The sequence below is a fragment of the Halyomorpha halys genome, unplaced genomic scaffold, assembly GCF_000696795.3.
Source record: "Halyomorpha halys isolate HHAL.00 unplaced genomic scaffold, Hhal_1.1 Scaffold228.1, whole genome shotgun sequence".
NCBI lineage: Eukaryota > Metazoa > Arthropoda > Insecta > Hemiptera > Pentatomidae > Halyomorpha > Halyomorpha halys.
Genome location: NW_027107268.1, coordinates 201,865 through 225,781, shown reverse-complemented (window position 1 = coordinate 225,781; position 23,917 = coordinate 201,865). Strand labels below are relative to the sequence as shown.

Here is a 23,917-nt window from a genome sequence, read left to right as displayed (position 1 = left end):
AATACAAACGTTCACTCTTGTCTTTGACTTCCGCCAAAACAGGTATGAATTCTGTCTCGTTCATTTCCATTTGATTTAATTGTTATCTCTTTTCATCTCTTAATTTGTACTTTCTTCTCTTTATCTGTTACTATTACCATTTTCATTTATTGTTTATAACCTTTAATTTTTACGTTTCATGGTATTTGTTACTTTCCACTTATTTTTTTTGTACTTATGTTAAGTGTTTGTATCTTTTTTAGCCCTGCAACTTGTGGTGAAACGTTGGCTCAAATAAAAATAGTATATTATTTACTATTTGAGTTTAATTTGACCGCACCTGGACCTTATTCTATTTATTTTAACTTTAGGAATTATTATCTTACGCGCAGCTATAGGCGGATAAACCCCTTCAGAGAGCGGTAAAGGTCCTACGAGGATCTAAACTGAATACTCTGCTACAGAGTGCTTTACGAGCTTTTAGTGCCCAAAACGTTTCAATTGTAAATTGATTCTTTACTACGCACGATACACTTGAGCAGCAGTTCCTCAAGCATATGCTAGGCATGCCACAAGCGAATTCCACTTTTTCGAAAAAAAAAAAAAAATTTAAAATAGCAAAGATACAGTACATTTTCCAGCTTTTCCTTTCGAATGTGATGTATTTATTTTTATTTTTTTCTCCTTACATTATTCATGAAATTCTTTAATATTTTGAATTTATCCATCGTTTATTATTGCTAACAATTAAAACTGTTTATTTTTTTTTTCGAATAGACAAAATTGAAGGTTTTTTCGGGGAAGATTTAAAAAAAAAAAATCGTTATTTAAGCCCTGTCAGAATATTTCAATGATAAAAGACCTGACCGATATTATAGACTATTTAATTCGACAATGATTTATCGTCTTTAATTAAAGTAGAACCATTTTCGAGAAAATCACAAAAGTGTGAAAAATCGATTATATAAAGTGGCACCTCTGGTGAGACGAATTTATCGAAACGTTGCTGTCACACCCGCCTTAAATATTTAATTTTAGTGATTCATACGACTTTTTGTTTTTGAGCTGGGTTGTCATCCCTAGATGCTTTTGGGAGACCATTATTTGGACTCTAGGGACCTTAAAAGGTGTTTCTTTGAAAACTGTTATTCATAATTTTGCCTGATCACAATACTCTCCCTTACTATGTATACCATATATAAGTAAGTGAAAGTAATGGGTGTTAATTTTGAGATAGCACAGTTACTAATATTTGTACTTTGGCTCCACAAAAAATCTGCTGCTCCACCTTCTCTTTGCTCCAGGTCCAAAGTCCTGACTGGAGGTCATAAAATTGAAATGGATAATCAGCACTCCAAAAATATAAATTCAAATTTTTAGAACTTCTGTAAAACTTTAAAATGTACCATAGATCTTGTCTAATCCAAAATGTTTAAAAAAAACATTCATTGTTATTATAAACTATTTACCATATTTCGTCTCTCTCCAATGAATTTTGATCCTTGATAAAAAAATAACTTCTTTTATTATGATTTTGATTTTTCACTCTCTCAGATACTTGAAACACTATTGCTACTGTTTTTATCTTCCCCCCTCCCATTCTATTCCATTAATATATAAACATATAGTTAGCTTACTCTCTATTCTTCACACTTTCCTCCTAGTAAGTGCTCTAGTTGGTATGTAAAGTTTAATATATTTCTCTTGAATTCAATGTGATATTATCTACTTTTATGTGTTTAATTAATATTTATTGTTTTTAATCATTTATCTGTCTATCCATTAACAGTTATTAGATATTTCATTTTATATTATTGATGTTTACATTTTTAACCAGCATTTAATCTCAGCTTTGCCTTTCTTGTTAATTTTTAATTTTTTTACTTAACATTATCATTTATTAGTTTATCTTTCAATATACATAGTGTAAGTGTGTGTGTGTACAAAACTAATATATATATTTAATTATTCAATTAGACATCAATCTTCTACACTGGAAAGGTTTAACTTCTATAATATAAATATTTAGTGATATTTTCTTTTGAATTTTCCATTATTTTAAAAATTATATAAAATAAACTGATGAATTGGTTTACTCCTCTGTTCTCAGAATTCTCATACAATTTGAATAACAATGTACTGATAATAAAAACCAATTGTGTAATCATTATTTTAATATTAATTAAAAGTTTTGTATAAGATAAGATATCTTATATGACTGAAAATATACCAGTTCTCACGTAACTTACTATGTTTTAATCCATATAATTAACTTCATCAGTTTTTTTTTAAAAAGGATATTTTTAAAATATTATGGGAACCTCTGGGTCTTTATAACTTTGCCACACTGAAAGGAATTGAACTTCATTCTAATCCTTACTATGTTTTCATTTCTATTTGTAGATGATGGCTTTTTATAGTAAAGGAAAATAATAAATTATAAAAATTAATGGTTGCAGTCTTTACAATACCAGACTAATTAAGATTGCAGACATATTATTTGTAAAAGATTATTCTTGGTCCGAACTGATGGACGTTGCCGTCCGGTCAGACATAATTATTATTCTTTTCTGAATAAACTCTATCCTATTCTACTGAAAGCTATGAACCTATGAACTAATTTAAAAAGGAGGAATGTTATTAAGACTAAGCTTTATGGCTCATTTATAAAACCCAAAAGTTTAATAATAAAATGACTATTACAATAGTAATAAAATGACTATTACATTAATTATAAAATAAAATACAAAGTTCACAATGCTATTACAGTTTTGTCTGATTTAGAAACATTCATAATGCTAACAACTTAATTATAGAAGTTTGGGTATAATTATTTGAGTTGGAAGTGCATTGTTCGAAACAGAGGTGGGCAAGAATTAGCTATAGTTGAAAGTAACAGCTAAAATTGTCATGGATGTGATATTTATTTATCAATGGTTCATTCATGAATATGGTTCGTATCCATGGCAATGTTAGCTGTTACTTTCAACTATAGCTAATTTTTGTCCATCTCTGTTAGATAGTACTAGTAAAATACAGAAATAATAAAACTATTTTTAAGTGTGAAGGAAAGCATTTTTTTGCTATCTATAAGCCTAAAATCAAGATGATAGATTAGGTAGCGGGCAGAAAAAAATAATTGTGTAATCTATTTATTAAGACCCCACATCTTGAACCTCATCAAATTTCTTTATTCAGACTGATATGGAGATTTAAATGGATTGAGAAACATTTATAGTAATGCGATTCTGTTTTTACTTCAATTTTTTTTCCTCCATACTCCTTTAAGATAAACACAACTAAACAAATCTTTAAGGCTTTCATAAGCTATCAATTTCAATAAGCTGATAAGGAAATGAGAACAAAAACTAAAATTTCTAAAACTACTGACCTAGTCGGAGCTATTATTTTTTCCTTTAAATTACTGCTATTAAATTGTTGTTTATATTTAAAAGTGAATGGAAATTTTTTGAGAGAAATGAATATTTTGGGGGGGGGGAAACTTACTTCAAATGGCTTAAAGTATTTATATTAAAAACAACAAGAACAAATTGCATGCTAGTAATAAATAACATAATAAAAAAAAATGTTAATTAGAAACTGATGTAAACATTCTTGAGAAACCACCAAAAAATGATAAAGGTCAGAAAGCCACGAAAATCAATTAACACTAAAATTAAATTTTAATTATCAATTTACACAATTTTGGTCCTTTTTACTCTCAAGCTTTATTCTTTAACAACTCTCTAACATTTCGGCCCTCAGGCCATTCTCAAGGATACAACCTTCAATATTGATGTCATTGTTTTTTAATTCTCAATTTTCAGGTTAATTGCCCTAGTCACATATAACTTTTTTTTATTATATCCCAAATTTATAAATCGTTTTTTTACAAACAATTTCTCCTCTTTCACTTATACTTATCACTTTGTGATAAATTATATACAATAAATAAATGATTCACTTTCACATATGAGCGAAACCAATAATTACTACAACTTAGAAAGCACAAATACTTATTTTTTGGCAGTTTTAAATCAAGGATCCAAATTATTCATTCACGCTGTCGCGAATGTGTGAATTTGCCACAGTTTGATAAACGTGTAGAGCCGCCTTGAGTAGTTTTGGATTTATTTTTTGAACGCGGGACATCGGCAGAAAAACAAATACGTTTGAACCCTCTTCGTTGGGCTGAATCGTGCAGATTGGGTTTTACTTATTCATAAATGGTTGTTGCATTTAGTGTTGTTATAATTTCCATTAATAAAACATAAGATATAGTATACGACATATTCTTAAACGATTGAAGTATATTTTTATTGAATTTGGTTTAAGATCTAATATTTTTAAGCAAACTGTAATAGTTTAAGTAGTTAGTATAAAATAATATTTCCTCTTTAATGAGTCCTTGGTAGAACTCCGTGATAAGATAGAGCACGGGGATATTGCTTCTCTTATTACTGTGCTTCAAATTATAGGATTTGAAATCTATTTTTGAAAAGTCCAAATCATTATTACGGGTTAAAAAACTTATTTTACCCCTCTTCAAAGTTACCGCACAAAAATCGGTGCGACGCCAATCTGCAGACCCTATAAAGGCGAATCTAGATGTTGGCCACTTGCCGCAAATCGGAGACTTGTAATGCAATGCTCGCTGAACAAAGGAACCATCCTAGCGTCGTATCCACATGCTGGTGTTTTTCAGGGAGGCAAACATGGGGGATGTACTCCAAAACAGGCAAACTTTTTTATGTTTAAACTTATTAAAGCTTAAGGTGCTTGAGTCCAAATAACGAAGTCTCGTAAAGTGGTCTGTGTGTTAAACAGCCCTACTCAAAAATGAAAAGCTGTACGAAATTGAAATTACATAAGGTTTGTTCCGAGGACTGGTTTGAGAGTCAGCACACTGTCAGGAGCTGCGCAGTACGTGTTTATTCCTCTCAAATCCTCTACTGCGCATGCTCCTGACAGTTTGCTGGCACTCAAACCGGTCCTTGGAATGAACCTATATTCAAGGCGGGTGTGACAGCAACCTTTTCGATAAAATCGTTCTGATGGAAGTACCACTTGATACAATCGATTTTTCACTTTTTTTTTTCGATTTTGATCAAAACTCGACATATTATTGTATAAATAAATGGTCTTTAACAGCACCCAGGTATTATTTTCATTGAAATAGTCTGACAGCATAAATGATAAATTTAAAAAAAAAATCTTCTAAAGTACCTGTAATTTCGTTTATCAGAAAAAAAACAGTTTTCATTGTTAACAATAATAAAAATTGGATAAATACAAAATATTAAATAATACTAAAGGACATAACAGGAAAAATTAATATATTGGTTCAGAACGGGAACAGCCAAGACAACCCGATCTTTCCCCATTGCATTACAGCTTCGTTAGATTTTTGTATTCTTGGCGGTAACAAAATTTATATTCATCATTACTACTTCGAGAAACCTTCAATATGAATTTTTATAGACACAGAAAAATTAAAATTTCTAGTCAAATAGTAAGTCGAAAACAAAATTACCAAGTTACAGCACTCATTGCAGGTAAAATTCAATGTTGTTTAATCCGCTAAACTATTACGTTTTGCCAGGATGCTCCGTTTTGGAGTTATAGGTGAGAAACAAGATACAAATAACTTTCTTATTTAATTGGAGAAGATGGTGGGGGGGGGTGCGGTAAAAAAATAATAAATAAATAAACAAAAAAATATTTATTTATGCCGACGTTTCGACCTGAGTTTCAGGGCTATAGAATAAAAAAGATAACAAACATCATTTAGAGAAACTTAAAATTAAAAAGAAATAGTATACAAACATATTTGGAATTATACAAAATATTGAATTGAATAATGCTAAATAATTGATTGATAACCATGGAATTAGACATTACAAGATTGATAACAGTGAAAGATGAAATATAATATTATGTAGGTAAGAATATATGTAAGTAGTGTCTAAAAAACTGAAAAACAAATTTTAATCTACAAATTGAACGATATGATAGAAAATGAAATATATGATACAATGGGTGAGTCACTTATATATGAACAACACTATGAGTGTTAACTTATTGCCTATACATATAAATGATATATATATATATATATAGTAATGGATATGTTGATGATATAATGGATATATATATAGATGATATAATGGACAAGAAAGTTATATAAATGAGTACAAAACAAAATAATTTTTTTTTGTTAGATAAAAATTAAAGCGTACGTAAAAACAATATTTTTAAAATAGGAAAAAAGGTGGAAGAAGATATATGGAGAATGGGAAATGAATAATGTAAGAAATATGATAACAAATGTCTTCTCCAATTATTAATCTATGGTTAACTATCTACACCTCATTTCTTATTTAATTTAATTAATCAACTAATTACAGTTTCATGCTGGCCAGAAATGCGCTTCCTTGTTAAGTGTTGCAGAAACTAATTTTTTAAAATATAAAGATATGTGTTCTGTGTGCTGGGTTTTATGTATCAGGCTTCTGTACTCTATGGCCAATGTAGGAAATATAAATTATTATTTCCCCCTAAATCCCACTTTTTTTTTGCCACATTTCTACATTATTAATTCTCTATTTTTCATTATTACATTTTTACAAATAACAAGTAATCATTATCAATAATATTATAACATATATTTGTATTGCTTACACTTTTATCTTATGTTGTCATTGTTTAAAGTTTAGTCTTGGTAATGAGCCAGGTGTTTCGGCTTTGATTGATCTAACGCTATCATTGATTTGATTGATCTAATGATATGACTAGTATATATAAATGACAGCCTCCTCATTATTTTCTTCAATATAAACACAACAGTCAACAAAATTTTATTATAGTTAATGAATTTTTTACAAGTTTCATTAACTATAATAATATATTATGTAATATCAGGCATGGCAAAACTTCCTGGGGGACTTTCCAAACAGTCTCATGATCATGAAAAACTCAACTCTTTGTACAGTCTTTGATCTAAAATCAGTACTGTTTATTGAGTTTATAAACTTTAAAAAAAACGCATGTAGAATTTATCTATTCATAATCGATTATTGTATGTCCATATGAGATTTTTTAGTAACTCCTATTTGAATTAATAAAAGTTTGTAATTGCCCTTAACTAGGGTTACTCATTCAATCGAATCTGCTGGACAAATCACTACAACTTTTTTTTTTTAATTTTATTCTTCGAAACTTAAAAACAAATTCTTATCAGTACTTGTTACCTTATCACTTTTTTTTATTATCAGTTTACTTCATTATTCCTCTGTAATTTTAAACAGTTATACAATTTTAAGGAGACAGCATAGTCTATCTGTGTATTTGTATTTAATTTTTAAATCATTAAGTTTATCTTTCAAAATATATTTTCTTGTTTTAGGAGACATGAATAAGATTATTTGGACGACAATTGTTTTCCTAATTTCCGTTAGCATATCTTCTCAGAGAAAATTTTCTGAAGTGTTTGATGATTTTCATGAAGACCAAGATTATTTAAAAATTGATCCAGATGAATCAAATGTACAAAATCTCTTTGACGATGAGAATCCTCCAAATATTAATATTGAATTTGAAGAAATTGAAATAGAGGATAATTCATTAAATGATGAAGAATTAAATTTGTTGCACCCTAGGATTGCAATAAGTGTACTGTATACACAGCCAGAGCAGATACATTTAGCCATTGGAAGTAAGTTATTAAATTAAGTACATATTTGTTTTCACTGATTTATATGAAACTTCAGGAAGGCCGATCTAGTCAGAGCGCATCATCATTTTCCTTTTATTAAGCACTTCAGGTAGACCAATGGCTGCCTTTATGCTTAGACACCTTTTGTTGTAAACATTCCAAATTTGGAAATGTGCTGATTAATCAAATTAACAAGTGTTATTCTGAAAATGGGATATGATTGGACCGAGACATCAAAATGTTAAAGATGTGAGAAAATATATTTATAACATAATAGAAATCATCTTTGTCCTCAAAATCTGTAAATAATTTTCAATTAAAAAACCATACAGAGAAGATAATTATTTTCATGAAAAACATGTGGCATTACTTTTTTGTAATATCATTAACTTTGGGTATATTAACTTATAGTCAAAAGTATCCCATCACTTGTCATTATCAGTAAAGTAGGTATTTTAAAAATTGGAATGGAAAATTTTACTTTTGAATTATCAAAACAAAGAACATGAGCAAAATAAAAAAGTAGGATTTGAAATCGATAATTTTTTTTCTCAAAAAAATCATATAGTAATTATTATATTTGATTTTTAAATTTAATATCATGCTTGATTTATATATAAAAATTTAAATCGATCTTTGATTCTTATTAATTTAGTTAAAAATAACTGCCACTAATTGATTAATACAGTATTATTTAAATAATAATGATTTAATTGTGATAAAAAAAAAAAATGTTGATCAGAAAATAAAAATCATTTTTTACACACAAATTAATATATTAACATGTATGTATACATTATTAATGTTCAGATTTTTTAATAACTATTTATTTTAAATATTTAAAGAGAGCATAAGATACATTTTAATGCATTTCATTCAAATAAATTACTTCCATAGTTATGTTGTTATGCTGTTTACATTGGGGCTGGTGTATTAAGGATTTTATTATAACTTTTTTCCCTAGAACATATACATATTTTTTCTGATTGTCGGTGTGCTCACTACCTATGTATTGTTATCATAGTGTGATATGGGTTAAAATAAATATTTGTGTATTCACAAAGCCTTTATCACAGTTGTTAACAACATGATTAAGATTGATAACAAAATTTGTCCACAAATCTAGCTAGTATTTATGTATGTTTATTTGAAAATCCATCTTCAAGAACACATTTTGTTTTTTTTAACGAATATCATTTCTAATGATATTCAGAAATAAAGATGTGTTGATGCTAATAGTTGATAAAAAAATTCTCCACCTACTGTTGCAAATTTAAAATATATTTTGGGGATAATTCGAAAAAATTATATTTCTGATTAAAAAAGTATTACTCAAAAATTATTGTTATTGTTAATCATACAAATTTTATTTAAAAAAAAAATGTTCAGGGTATGACTTTTTCACTTATCAAAAATAAAAACCATCAAATATGTTTTAATAAATCCATGCAAAAATTTTAATTGGATTTGATTTTGATTTTTTAACAATTGATTTCATACCCTAAAAAAAAGAAACCAAGAGATAATAATAATAATAAAATGGCTACTTCCTTGCCAAAATAAAATAATGATTTTTAAATAAAAAATGAAAATTACAAGTACAGTGTAATCTCGCTAATGCAAACAAATTGCTGCAGGGAGGTGTTCTGATTATTGAAAAGTTCATATTATAAAAAGTATTAGGAAAAATGGTGTAAAAAAATTCAACAATATGAATGCACATAACTATTTTTATTTAGTTTTTTTTTACATATTTTATTGGATATTTGAAAGTTTGAAGTTTAAAAAAATTAAAATTTTTTGGTGTAATTGTTCTCTTTTACATTCATAGTAATACTAAGTGATGATTGATTAATGAAAATTGTTCATTTATAAGTGAAAAAAGTATAAATAAAGATAAAAAATACTCTCTGAGCCTGTTGAATTTTCTCAAAATACTCTTTGAACCTGTTGAGTTTTCTCAAAATAAGTAACTTTCCTATGCCAGGTTGGATAATTAGAGTATTCAAAGTAATAAATAATATAATACCAAAGTTTGGATTGCTGAGATTACTTAATTATTATTATACATTTATATTTTAGTATAAAAGCAGTTCATTGAATAATATCCAGTGATTATCTCAACAGATCTGATGACTTCATTCAGTCCTTGAGGGATTGAACAAATTTAATTTAGTTGAAATCCTTGGGGTCTTGTCCCACTCTTCTATCAGGGTTGTCCTAAGTTCTTGGAGAGTCCCAAGAGAAAGGGGACACTCACACCACACACTTCTTCCCATCATTCCTTGGTATGATGTATTAGGTTGACATATGAAATTCTTAGTAGAAAACGCAGCATCCTATTTCAGCTCCATGTATGTACCCAGACATTACTGAAGCAAAGTGGGAACTTTTATTATTGTGGAGTAATACAATTTCATCTCCAATAAATATGAATAGAATCACATATTCTTAAAGGATATATTAAACATCGCTGATGGTATTTATAGTGCCTCAATCAGTGCAGTACAAACAGTACCTCCCTGGTAACTCACTTCAGGACACACATAGTTTCATCTGTGCTTCTCCACACACTCTCTTCCATCAGCTGAGTTTAAAGCGGATCTTGACTCAACCATAAAAAAGTTCATATTAGTGACCATTTTTCATTCATTTAATTAATGAGTTCTTGGGAAAACTGCTCTCTAAACTTTACGAGTTCAGCTGAGAAGCGGACAGATTTTAGGTCTTTTGACATTCATAACTTCATTCAACCTCCTTGTATTGTAACCATTATTCAAGAAATATAGATTCTTGGAACTCCGTCAATTAACTTTCTTATTTCATTGACTGATGATAACCAATTCTTAGCAATATAATTGAACAATTCAGTCTGTTATAGACCCAACATGGGTACCCTTGTGTGGCAGTCTCTCTCTCTGTAATGTTTTACTGTTATGTAATCCATTGAATGGTTAATGCAAAGCAAAATTGTGCTGATTCCAATTGGTAACGTAATCAGACTAATCATTATTATGTTTGATGAATTTTACCAATTCATTTTGAAATAATTTAAACCTTTTTAAAAAATATGTTAACTAAAGTAATCACCCAGGGAAAAAAAGTAAATTCACTCAGTGAATCAGTCCTTTCAGGAATTATAATCAAAATTAATTTGTTTTCGTTTGAATAAATAAGCAATGCATCATACTTAATTTATTTGTAAATGAATAAAATGCTATCTGTATTTGACTGCAGCATGATTTTAGAGATAAAAATACCTGGGATGTGATACTTTTGTCCAAGAGTTTAGAAGCGAATATATTTGTTTTACTTAACACATATGAATAATTGTGAAAAATTATGTCTCTGTTTGATGATATGAATTATATATTATATATACAAGTATTATTAAGATGTTTGTTTTGTTTTAGACAATATAACTACGTTTGTAGTGACATGGCAGACCATGTCACTCACACCTACTCCAACTTGTAAGTATGGCAGGGATGGCACAGTAAAAATAGCAACTGGTGATACAACATTATTTGTCGATGGTGGAAAAGAAAAATTAAAAAGGTATATTCACAGGGTCCAACTTGAAAATCTTATTCCTCGACAGAAATATGGTAAATATTGAGTAGTTTTTATTTCATTTTTTATTAGTTATTGTTGTTATTTATTCTTTATTGCCTTGTGCAAATTCAATCACTATCATTATTTGTTCAAATATTTAGTTTATCACTGTGGAAGTACTCTTGGTTGGTCAAATGAATTCTGGTTTTGGAGTTTGGATCCTTCACAGGATTGGGCCCCAACACTTGCTGTATATGGTGATCTAGGCAATATTAATGCAAAGGCATTGCCTTTCCTCCAAGAAGAAACAGAGAGTAACTACTATGATGCTGTCTTACATGTTGGCGATTTTGCTTATGATATGTGCGATGTAAGTAATAGGTATTGTAGTATATTTTACATCTTTTATCTTCAATTATTTTATCCTAATTATTATATCCTCAGAGAGAGGCTTGTGGTCTTTAAAGAATGGATGGGAGCTGTTATTATTACTGTTTATATTCCATCTTTTGGTCTATAGCTTTCCCATGAGAACACGGTATTAGAGAAATGAGAATAATATGTTTGAGGGGAAGATACTCTTCCACCTTAACTTATTTCATTGACTGGGCATAAGGTTTAACTATGTATGAAATTTTAATTATTATTTCATGGTAAATATGAAAGTTTGTTGGAAATAATTAGAAAAAAGAAAATAAGAATTAATGGACAGATGGGTATTTATAAATAAGTTTATAACCTACCTTTCCTTTTAATGGTACTATGAAGGGAGCACTAGTTTCAAAGTGAGCCTGCCCTTGATGAGCTACAGCAACTAAAATTTTTTTTTCTTCAAAATACTCGATCATTTGAATACTTTTTGCTTATTATTATTCTCATCATGAAGTACCTGATTTGGATTATTTACTGACAGGGTTTATGATTGATTGGGTTTACTATCTCTTGGTAAACAATATCACTGAAGTAAATTTGTCTTGTTTATAAACCTTATTATTAAAACACACAGCCAATCAATTGATCATTCATTAATTTTTACTGACTCTGTTTATTTATTCAGGATTTAATACAATAAAGCTGTTACTCGAGATTTGTATTTATAATTCTTGAATTGACATTTTCAAAACACTTAATATGTTTCAAATGAGATCGATTGATATTCTTTTGTTCATTTTTATTCTTATCTCCAAGTACCAGGTTTTGATTGCTTGGGTTTAAAATATCTTATGATAAAAATTACTAAATAAGTAAATAAAAGGAAGATGTGCCAGATGCGGTTTAATGAATTCAAATAGTAATTAAACTAGTTATTGTGAGCCAACATTTCCCTCAACTTTTCAGGGCTTCATCACCAGAAAAGAGATTAAAAAACAAAACAAAATAATGTAACAGAGTAAGAGAATAGATAAGATGAAATAAAAGTAAACTAACACATGGCTAAATATGATTCAAAATGTGTGAACAATAAATGTTTTTTTATAAATTAAAATGAACAAAGTAAATGAAATAAAATAAAAATAAAATGTACAGTTGAAAGTAAACAAGAATTACTAAAAGCTTTTAAACAATTAGTGAAATTGGAAGTAATAACAAATAAAAAAGTAGATAAAAAAGAAATATAACACAAATATAGAACACGCCAAAAGATGGAAAATAAGGGAAATAAGAATGAAATGAAAATCAAGAGAAAAGGAAAATAATGAACAAAATAGGAAACGCACTTTTCTGAATGAAGAAGATCTAAAGAATGAGCTAAAGGCGGATGCAAGTTGTCAACAGGGTAGGGGAGTGGGGGAAATTGATGGTTAACAAATTAAAAGATAAAAAAAAGTAATAAAATTAAAATAATGGATCCGATAAATATATTATAGTGAAGAAAAGAAAACATAAAAAATTGAATAGAAGTACAAAGGTGTAGTAAATTTATATAATAAAAACATTAATTGTAAAGCAATAAATATAAGTAAAAGGTGTAAGTATCTGACAAATATAAAATACTGATAAAAGATGTAAGTATAAGATATAAAAAATAAAAGATGGATAATAAAGTTATGTAGTAAAAAAAAAAAAACACATTAAATTTATATTTATATATTATTACTTTATAGTAATAAATGTTAGCATAAGGGAGTATGAGATGTATAAAAGAAATGGGTACAGATAAAAAATATGGGAAGATAATAATGAAATGATTTTGAACCCTGATGAAGTCCCGCAAAGTGTGGCGAGAAGTTGGCTCACAATAAATAGTTTAATTTCTATTTGAGATCTTTCAGCTGGACCATCTTCCTTTTATAGATTACACATGGTCAATCAGTGATATTTTTTTTTAGGCAGAAGGTGAAGTCGGTGATGAGTTCATGCGGCAGATTGAGCCTATAGCAGCTTATGTCCCATACATGGTTTCTCCTGGTAACCATGAGGAGGCTTAGTATGTCCAATCGTATTTAATAATTATTTGTGTAACGCATTGTTTAATTTTCCCTCTATTTTTAATGTTTTTTTAATCTTTTGTTGTTTATTTTCAATATAACATTACCCATATAATATGCCATAATAGCCTACATTAAATATTGGTGCAGTATTTTTTGAATAGTCATGTAATTATGAACACATAAAAGTATGATAGCATATTTAAGTTCATAATCTGATTTTTATAGAGTAAAATACCCTACATTTTCTAGTTAAAATATGCAAGAGGTATTGTTAATGACGTAAGGATCTAACTTTTCTATCCCTTTATTTTCAATGCAATGTTAATGTATTACAGGGAAAAATTAACAAAAAAGATATAATTAAATTTATTATTACTACATTAATTTAATTTATTATAGTTAGTAGTGGGATAAGCTCACTGACTATGATTCCTGGGCTTAGGTTCATTGCTGACTGTCGCTGAAATTTTATTTTCTATCCTCTGGGGTCATATCTTCCTTGAATGAAATGGCCTCTGTGTGAGCATGTATGCGTGTGTGTGGCCACCAATAATAAGTGGTAAATTATTGGACAATTTAATTATACTTCGAACGAGCATATGGAATGTGCACATGAATATATTTAAAACTAGAAATACAATTAAAAGTGAATGGATTTCCCTAGGAAACTGACCAAAATACTTTTAAAGCATGGAATAAATAAAACTAACAATTCTCTGTTTTAAACAATTTTTTTTTGTTAATTAGAGCATTTAAGTACTTTTTCAAATAACTTTTCAATAATTATAGAGAAACACATGTTTCAACTATTGCCGACAAGGTACATACCCTTTTGTTCACAGGCATCAGTGACCAAAATCCTAAAAAAAGGAGACCCTAAAACAGATTGAAATATCATTGAAAATCTTAAAATTATTACATGCCTACTTTTATTTCCATATAGTTACTGTTGTGTTATTTAAATAATTGAATAAATAGATCGTTTTTATTTTAATTATCTATTCTCATTTCACATTAATCCACAGGATTAATTCTTATGTATTAAATATTTCAGTTATTAACGAATGAAACTAACTAAAGTTGTACAAGTATAATATTCCGTCAAATTTTGTTTCTTGAACTCAAAACGTTTTTAATTTTTTAGAGTTCTATCAATAAGCATCATGCCATTGTATTACTCACATCATATTTACTTATTGTATATAATTTAAAAATTCATTTTTAACTTTTCAGCAATTTCAGTCACTATAGATATAGATTCAGTATGCCAAATGTTAAAGAGTTTGAAAATCTTTATTATGAGTTCAAACTGGGTCCAGTGCAGTTCATCAGCTTTAATACGGAGGCTTATTATTTTCTAAAATATGGCATGAATCTTGTTGTTAATCAGTACAAGTGGCTTGAGAAAGTTCTAGAGGTATTTCATGTATTTCTATGACAAATATGTTCAAACAAAGATTTTCCAAACAACTTATCCTATTTAATATTTTGTACTTGCTGCTGTTGTGAAGGAAGCTAACAAGCCTGAAAACAGAGCTAGATGGCCATGGATCATCACTTATGGACATCGCCCAATGTATTGCTCGGATGATGATGGTGACGATTGTCTTAATTGGTCATCCCTTATAAGATCTGGTTTACGTCCATCAGGAAGGTAAATAGTTTAGAAAAATATAGTTATATAATCTTTTTATATGCTTTTATTGTTAAATAAAAACAAAATATTATAAATTTTATATGATCTTTCAGTATTTTAATCTTGCTTCAAACTTAATTTATCAGAAATAAAATAAATTCATTACATGTTATTCCTTAGGAAAAAGATTTCCAGAAAATGGGTTAATATCGATTATGAATTGAAAGGGAGAATCTTTTTTTAATTTATTACTATAATTTAATTAATATAGATTTATTCTTAATTTTTATACAATGTCCAATCCCAAGAAAGATCCATGTTATAGTAATATAATCTAACAATATGAATTATTTATATATATTTTTATTTGTTTCAATGAATAAAGAGGATATGAAACAAAAAAAAAAAATACGAATTATTATTATTATTCATGTTTTGAAATGAAACCAAGTTTCAGATAAAAACAAAACCCCATTACATAGGTTCTCTTAATACAAAACTATATTTCAAATAGGGACTTTGGAAAACAAAAATACAAATAATGATTTTTTTCAATTAAGTATTAAATCAAAGTGAGTATGTATGTACACACATTCTTTTTGGAGGGTACGAAAAAATAGAATAAAAAATGCTTCGCTATTGCTAGATTTGAGTATATATTATATGTGCAGATTGGATGAATAAAATTCAAAATTTGATATCAATTTAGATAAAATTAAACATTTATACACATATTATAATTTTTAAGTCTTGGCTACAAATTCTTTAACAAAATTTTAAAAAATAAGCAAAATGTTCAGTTGTTAATCGTCCGATTTCAATGATCTTTTTTTTTTGTTTTGAAGGAAATTTATTCCCTATTAAAATAACTGCTTCAAAACATAATTTAATCCACTATACATTAATATATAAGTAACAAATGAACATTACCTTTTTATTTACATAGATAAGTAATGTGGAAAAATCGCAGTATATTTGCTAATAAGTGTCCGATTAGGTTTTTTTGCTTAGATGGTCCTATTACCCATCATATTGTCGTATATACATTATATGAAAAAAATTAATACAATTAACGTTTAATTTTGATCATAACTTTTTTCCTACTGGATAAATTCAGGGTTTATGAACCTTTGAAACCAGCTATGAACCTTTTTGAAAAACAATAACACCGAACATTTTGAAATAAAACTGCATGTAAATCAGTTAAAGCCTTTTGGGAATTTTACATAAGTAATAAACGAACATTACCTTTTTATTTATTTATTATAATATTTTAAATCTTTTGTAAAATAAAAATATTAACTGTTGCCATGAACAAAAAAGTTAATATCAATAATAATAATAATAATAATATAACATTAATTACATTAAATAGTTTGATTACTAGTTGAGTTTTTTCTGTTGTTTTTTTTTACCATCTTCTATTTATATATTAAATACGGTCAATCAACAATCTTCCAATATTTAATCAATTTTATGTAAGATGAATATTTCATAATTTTGAGTCTTCAGTTTAATAAATATTTGAATAATTAGTAATTAATTCAAGTTTTTTCAAGTTACTGGAACTACATAGTTCTATATAAAACAAACTTGTACGATTGCCTATAAACAAAACTTGTTATTTTACGTGTATGTAGTGAATTAGGTTTTTAAGGGCTCAAAAACTAATTAGCGATTATTATACAATGTAAAGATACTACAAAATGAAAAAAAACTTTCATTTTGACGATGATAAATAGATAGTTGACTGTGGATAGTATACGAGGAGTAGTTGATTGGGGGTGCGGTCAGTGGAGTACATAAATAAATAAAAACTTGTTTATTAGTGCCAACGTTTTGGCCAGAATTTCAGGTTTTCATCAGGGCTAAAAAGAAGAAAACAAGATAACAACCATAATAATTAAATGGAATTACAGAAAAAAAAAGAAGATAACAAATAATGTAGGCACACAATTAGTATTGAAGAAAATGTATGTCATATTATAAGAATATTGAAACTGCATATATTAATATACAGGGAAAATAGTATTATTAAAATTAAGAATGAAAAAAGAAAATAATATAGATATAAGAATCAACCAAATAACATAATTTTAATTATGCGTGTTATTGACAAAATGATAAAAACTTATAGTCAGATGCAGTTATGTCTTCTTTATTTTAAAAAGACTTAATATTAGTATCATTGTATTATATTATTTGGTTATTATTATTTTTATTTCAAATAGAAACTATATTATTATTATCATCATTAAATGAAAATAAAAATATTAAGATTATAATATAAATGTAAACCACCAATGAAAAAGTAAATAACATCACAAATAGATTGAAACAGAAACTAGTTGAGAAAACACTGCTCAACTATTTGTGAAGTAGAAAATACTTTTGACCCCTAATTATTTTCTAATGATTAAATTTATTTCTCAGTTATGGCCTGGAAGATCTGTTTTATAAAGCAGGTGTTGATTTGGAGATTTGGGCCCATGAGCATTCTTACGAGAGATTGTGGCCTATTTACAACCATACAGTGTATAATGGAAGTAACGCTGAGCCATACACAAATCCTAATGCTCCAGTACATGTGATCAGTGGGTCAGCTGTAAGTTATTGTATAATTTAGAACAAGTTTAGCCAATAATTATAATCTATCCATAAACTTCAAAATATTTTTTGAAAAACCAAAAAGAAAATTGTGAAAGTAATTGAATAATTTAGTAACATAAATGGGTAATAACATTAATGGTCATTGCTTGAATGAACACTTTCAAGTTGTGACCATGAACAAGTTTTTGCCCTTTAGAACTTTCATTAAATTAGTTAAGTCTAATTTTTTTCTTCTGCAATATAGTATGAAGAAACATTGTTTTTTCATAATAAAATATTAAAACAGGAAAATATAATATATTTAATTATATTAATCAGAAAGATTAAGGAAAATCTTTGAACCACATTAATTCAACATTTTTGTTAAAGTTATATAATAAAAATTTCAAAATTTTATTTTATATATATTACACTTTTATTATGTTTGAACATTATTAATGGCCATTTTCAAATCTTTCTGTTTTCACCCGAGTCACTGCATAAAAACTATTGTATCTATTATAATTGTATCAGCTCTCGATTATACTTCTATACAATGTATCCATAGCAACTGCAAAGAACTTGATAGCTCTTTACCTAATTAAATATACTTAGCAACTTCTTTATGATTACTATGGATATAATTTTAATTTTTTTACTAAAAAATTATAATAAATAATGTTATTATTAAATTATAATAAATGGATATAATTATTAAAAACTCGTTTTCCAGTTTTTTTTATCACTGAGGTAATTTATATTTATTTTGGGGCTTTTCTTTATATATTTACAATAAAACATCTTTGAAAATTTATAAAAATTATCCAAAAGCATATATTATTATTGAAAACATAAATTATTTTGTTTCCTTCTTTAAATAAGTTTAAATTAACTCCTGAACACTATGGATATATTTCTTCACGTATATTTCACTCTTACTTGTCTTAGTTTGGCTTGGACTGACACTGCTTTTCATATAGTGCACTCCGATAGAATTCCTTTTAAGCTATTTTTTATATTTAAAATGGAGAAGTAGTTTAACTATTTATTCAATTTATTAAGAAGCTAAACATTTGTTACATTAATATTTCCTGAGTCAGTTTTGTAATATTGACCTTTACCACATGGTACAGTTTTTAAAATTATATTTATGCTGATAAATTCTATATTTTATATACTGATCACTCCCCTTATAATATATTCCTCGATAGTTTGAACTATTTTATAAAATACTCCTGCATTTTTTATCTTTCATGTTGCTAAATCGATTACCTACTTTGTTTGTTGGTTTATAATCAAATTTATACTAAGATACATCATAGTTGTTTACAGTTCTATTTAGATTTTCAGATAATCTGAGCACTTTTTATATTTTACTAATTTATTTTTGATGTTCTACCATTTATTAGAGCCGTTATTTATATTTATTATGGAACTCCATTTTTCTTAAGAGCATTTATTTAGTAAAAATTATCTGAAAAATGTTTTTATAAATTATTTAAGTGAAACTTCTGTACCGATATTCAACAGCTCAAGAGAAAATATTATATGGGAGTAAATTGATTTTGTGACATGAGATGAAAAGAAGTGGTAGGAGGTCAACACAGATCAATTCTAGCAGGAATTTTTTTTAGTGTAATAGGAGGGTAGGAGCTTAACAATCATGGCAGTGTCCGACCGATTGAGTGAGCTTCTGTTATCTTATTTTCTCCTATTATAATATAAGAATTTTGCTGCTACAATTAACTTATAGAATGGCTGTTCTATTCAAATTATTATTATTTTGGAACCCTTAGGCTATAACAGGGAACAATTGATCATTATTAATAAAATTTTAACAAATTATTTCATTTCTAAAAGTTTCACTTCTGTCAGCCAGTCCCGAGACTAGCACAATTAATTTTTTTTTTTTAATTTATTTAATGGAATACCAAAATAAAGTTGTTTATGATAAAAATTATTATAGTATAGTTTGGTTCTATAATTGCTTGAGCTACCTAAATGTTATTTTAAAATGTCGATTTTTTTTTTTTTTAATAAAATGAAATTCCGCTGACGTGTACTTAAAATGGTTCAATATATACTTTTTAATAATATTTATAATAACTGTTGTATAATCCAGCTCAACACTGAATTAGCTGTTATTTCTTATTCCGGCACCAGGCAACTATTTTTCAAGGCCATAATTGTTTCAAATAAATAAAACTTTGAGTAAAATAAGTCAAGCTTTTTTGCATGGCCTCCCCCGACTGCAGTCTATTAACACTAGTAACTGTGGCTCTGCTTATTAGGGACAAAGCCAGATTTTTTTTTAAGGTAGAAATAATTGTTTTCTCTTTTATTCTTATAAAAAGTCAATATATATTATATTTACCTGGTTCAAGATCATATTTAGTTAATGGATATTAGTGTTAAAAAAAAAAAAAAAAAAGTGGTGTGTCAACTTGTTTTCCAACATTTGTATAGGACAGATATATGTATTCAACAGTGGGAGAAAAATTGGTTTATATTTAAGAGAAAAAATCTGTTGCATGGTTCAACTTTGACATAGCACCTCAAATTTTGTATAGATTGGTGGGCATGTTGAAATTATGACTATTTTTGTGATTTCGAAAAATAAAGATCTAAAGAGAAGGGAAGGAGAAGAAATGAAGGGAATAATTTTTTTTATTATTGTAAATAAGCTCAATTGTAAAGTATATTTGGTTATAATTTCTTGTTTCATCTAGTTTAATAAATATTTTCTTCAGTTGACCTAATAATGTTGGGCAGTAAACCTGTTTCCACAAGAATGAAGTATAAACCGATTCTCCTGCACCAATATAGCTACCAAAGTATAACCACAATAGTACATGATGGAATGATCAAGGCTACTACCACACCCAAGCACCAGCGGTCTATGTTAGACTGTTGCAGTTGCAAAGTGAATTATATGAACACAAATGTATATTTTTATTTTTACTTAGCTATACAAGAAATACAGTAAAGTAGTAAGGGAAAGTATTATGATTATGCAAAATTTAAAATTTCAATATGTAACAGAAATACACATTTGGGGGTCCTCTGAGTCCAAATAGCCAAGTCTTGCAAAATAGTCTGTGTTCAGCTGAGCTCAATAACGAGAAGTCGTACTAAACTGAAATTGCATATTCAAGGCAGATATTTGCCTGTGGCGCAACAGCAACTTTTTCGATAAAATGGACAGACTGGAAGATCCACTTAATAGAATCGAGTTTTCATATTTATGATTTTCTCAAAAATGGCTCCCACGGATTTAATTAAACTCAGTATCCCAATGAAGAATAAAGTGTTCTTTAATATAAGATAGGCCCTATCCTCAATGAAATTGCCTGAGAGGGTATAAATGCGGATTTTAAAAAAAATCTCCCTCTAAAGTACCTTCAATTTTGTTTATTTAAAAAACTGACAGTTGATATTGTTAGTAATAGTAAACAATGGAGAAATATAAAATATTAAAGAATTTTATCAATAACTAATGGAGAAAAAAAGGAAACTAGAAACATCTGATATCAATGGGAAAAGTCGAGAACACTCGTATTTTCCCTATTGAATTATGGCTTTGTAATCTTTTGTTAAACTGTCGCATTTGTGGCAGGAACAAAATTTATATTTGTGTATAGGAAGATGGTTAGGGCTGCGGTCAAAGGAGAAACAAAAGTAGTTTACAGCTATTCATTTTATGACGTTTCGCCCCACGTTGTAGGGTTTCATCAGGGCTAAAAAGATACAAAATGATATAATGATAAGAATAAAAATACAAAGATAAGATACAATGATAAGAATAAAAATAAGTAACAATAGCAAGAGTAAAAATTTATTATATAAAAATACGTAAAATATACAGTTAAAAAATACAGGAGATGTACATAACACAAAAACAATACAGGGAAGAAAAAAAAAAAAAATTGAGATTAAATAAACTTCATGAAAAAATAATAATTATACATAAATAAGTAATAATAAAAGATATAAAATGATAATAAATGAGCAAAGAAAAAGTCAAGACAACCTACCTGTTCAGAGCAAACGGGTGAACAGTAGGCAACAATGAGGCGGAAGCGTGAAGGAGTGGGGAGCTGACTCCTCCCACCAGCCATTATATAAAATTTATATTTGTTATTCTTACCTTGAGAAACTCTAAAATACAGATTTTTATAGAAGTAGAAAAATTAAATTTTGTTTTCATAATTTTGCCTTCCTTGGTCTTAAGATTTTTTTGAAAATAACAAAACTTTAAACTCAACAGGAATCCAATTTACACAAAGCTTGGGAACTTATGTAGGGTGATATGTGATTTTTATTTATATATATTAATTTTAATATTTAGAATCATACTCTATTTTTTTAAAGATGAAATATTACTTCAAGTATCAATGTTATAGTTATTTATATAAATTATTTAATATCTCTATTTAAAAGTTTAATGATCCTGTTTTACTTTGGTAAGGGCTGTCAAGAGTTCACAGACCATTTCATAAAGCAACCTAAGCCATGGTCAGCTTTTAGGAACAGCGACTACGGCTATGCTAGGCTTAAGATCTTCAATCATACACATCTCTACTGGGAACAAGTTTCTGCTGAAAAAGTAATTTATCACACCTTAGTCTATTGCTAAATTATTTACTGGTATGATTATTGTTTTATGCTCTATAGCGTAATAACCATTTTTCAGGAAGGGGATGTTATTGACAGTATGTGGCTGATTAAAGATCACCATGGGCCTTACACTAAAAAATAATCATCCCAACAATAGTGCAACAAGGAATTAAACTTTAACATAGTTAATAAAAGACAGGAAATATCCATTCTATTAAACAACTAAGTTTCTCCATAGAATTTAGAGTATGAGAAAGCTACTTTGTTTTCAATGTACCATCAAATTTATTATTATGTATACGATTAAATTGGTAAAAATGACTAACATTGATTAATTCAAATTATTAACGGTTGATTAAAAATTCATTTTGACTTGTATATAAATATAAATATGTATTTTCTTTCAGTGTTTTATTTATTAAATTAATATAAATGTTTTCATTTATTTGAACTAAAAGTTTAACAGATCTCGATGAATCATGAGCATATAGTAATAGTAGTTTTTGATACCTAACTAAAAAATAGAAATATAGTAAGTGGAAGTGAGTGATGATTTCTACTCAAAGTAGGATGGTAAAAGAAAGTGTTTTGATTTGGGCACCACATCATAGCTATTGCAACATGTTAGAATCCCATTAAAGGTGCAATTTAGTATGTATTTATTTAATACTTTTTACATATAATAAAAATTACAGTAAGCTAGGATCTATTGCTTCACCACATTTAATTCATATAGGAGTGAGTCCCATTTTAACATATAGACTGCTGACTATGTTATTACTCATAATGTCTGTTCTTGCTTAAGACGCTGTTATCTTAGAGTTGATGTCTGAGCTAAAAATGCAAACTAGGAGTTATCATGTAGTCAACAGTCAATGTACTAATCACTGGTTCTCTCTCTTTTTATTTTATCCTTCTTTCCTCCCACTGTACCTTAGGGCAACTCTAAACCAGCGGTGTGTTCCAAACTTCCTAATATTTTAATATTCCGTCAAGATAAGACTCGGTCACCAGTAAGCAAGGTTCTTGAGTCTTCAGGCCTGCACTAACGATGTTTCACAAATCTCTCAAAGTGAGGCATTGTTTAATCTTTATAACAATGGGAGACTAATTTCAACAAAAAGCTAATGGGTTACCTGCAACTGGAGAGCTGTTCCTACCAAACAGGACTCCAGTAAATTCCTACCTACATTTAAGTGGGTCTACTCTATTTACATATAATTGTTACATATTATTTATGTTTTATAAATCATTTATGTGATATCTATAATTTATGTTATATTAATCATTAGGCAGCCGGCTTTTTATTTTTATTTGGAACACCTTCTTTGCAAATTTTTTGAAGGCCCTAAAAATATCGGGAGTCACTTTTGCGGCTGGTGTGATCCTGCTGCT

The 23,917-nt window shown here is 28.0% G+C and overlaps 1 protein-coding gene across 2 annotated transcripts; it reads left to right on the top strand.

Annotated features, from left to right (window-relative positions):
• The first annotated feature begins 1,589 nt into the window (after positions 1–1,589).
• Positions 1,590–22,923, top strand: LOC106679884 (acid phosphatase type 7). 2 transcript variants are annotated; one of them, XM_024359787.2, is made up of 10 exons: positions 1,590–1,658; positions 7,385–7,693; positions 11,107–11,301; positions 11,410–11,618; positions 13,579–13,676; positions 14,914–15,097; positions 15,192–15,334; positions 17,750–17,921; positions 22,374–22,511; positions 22,599–22,923. In XM_024359787.2, exons 2-10 carry the CDS (start codon positions 7,390–7,392, stop codon positions 22,662–22,664), a joined length of 1,509 nt encoding a protein of 502 aa, XP_024215555.1. In that variant the 5' UTR covers positions 1,590–1,658; positions 7,385–7,389; the 3' UTR covers positions 22,665–22,923. The 2 variants fall into 2 exon arrangements, with proteins under 2 accessions (XP_024215555.1, XP_066901651.1); XM_067045550.1 differs by lacking the exon at positions 1,590–1,658 and adding an exon at positions 6,000–6,018.
• The last annotated feature ends 994 nt before the right edge of the window (positions 22,924–23,917 follow it).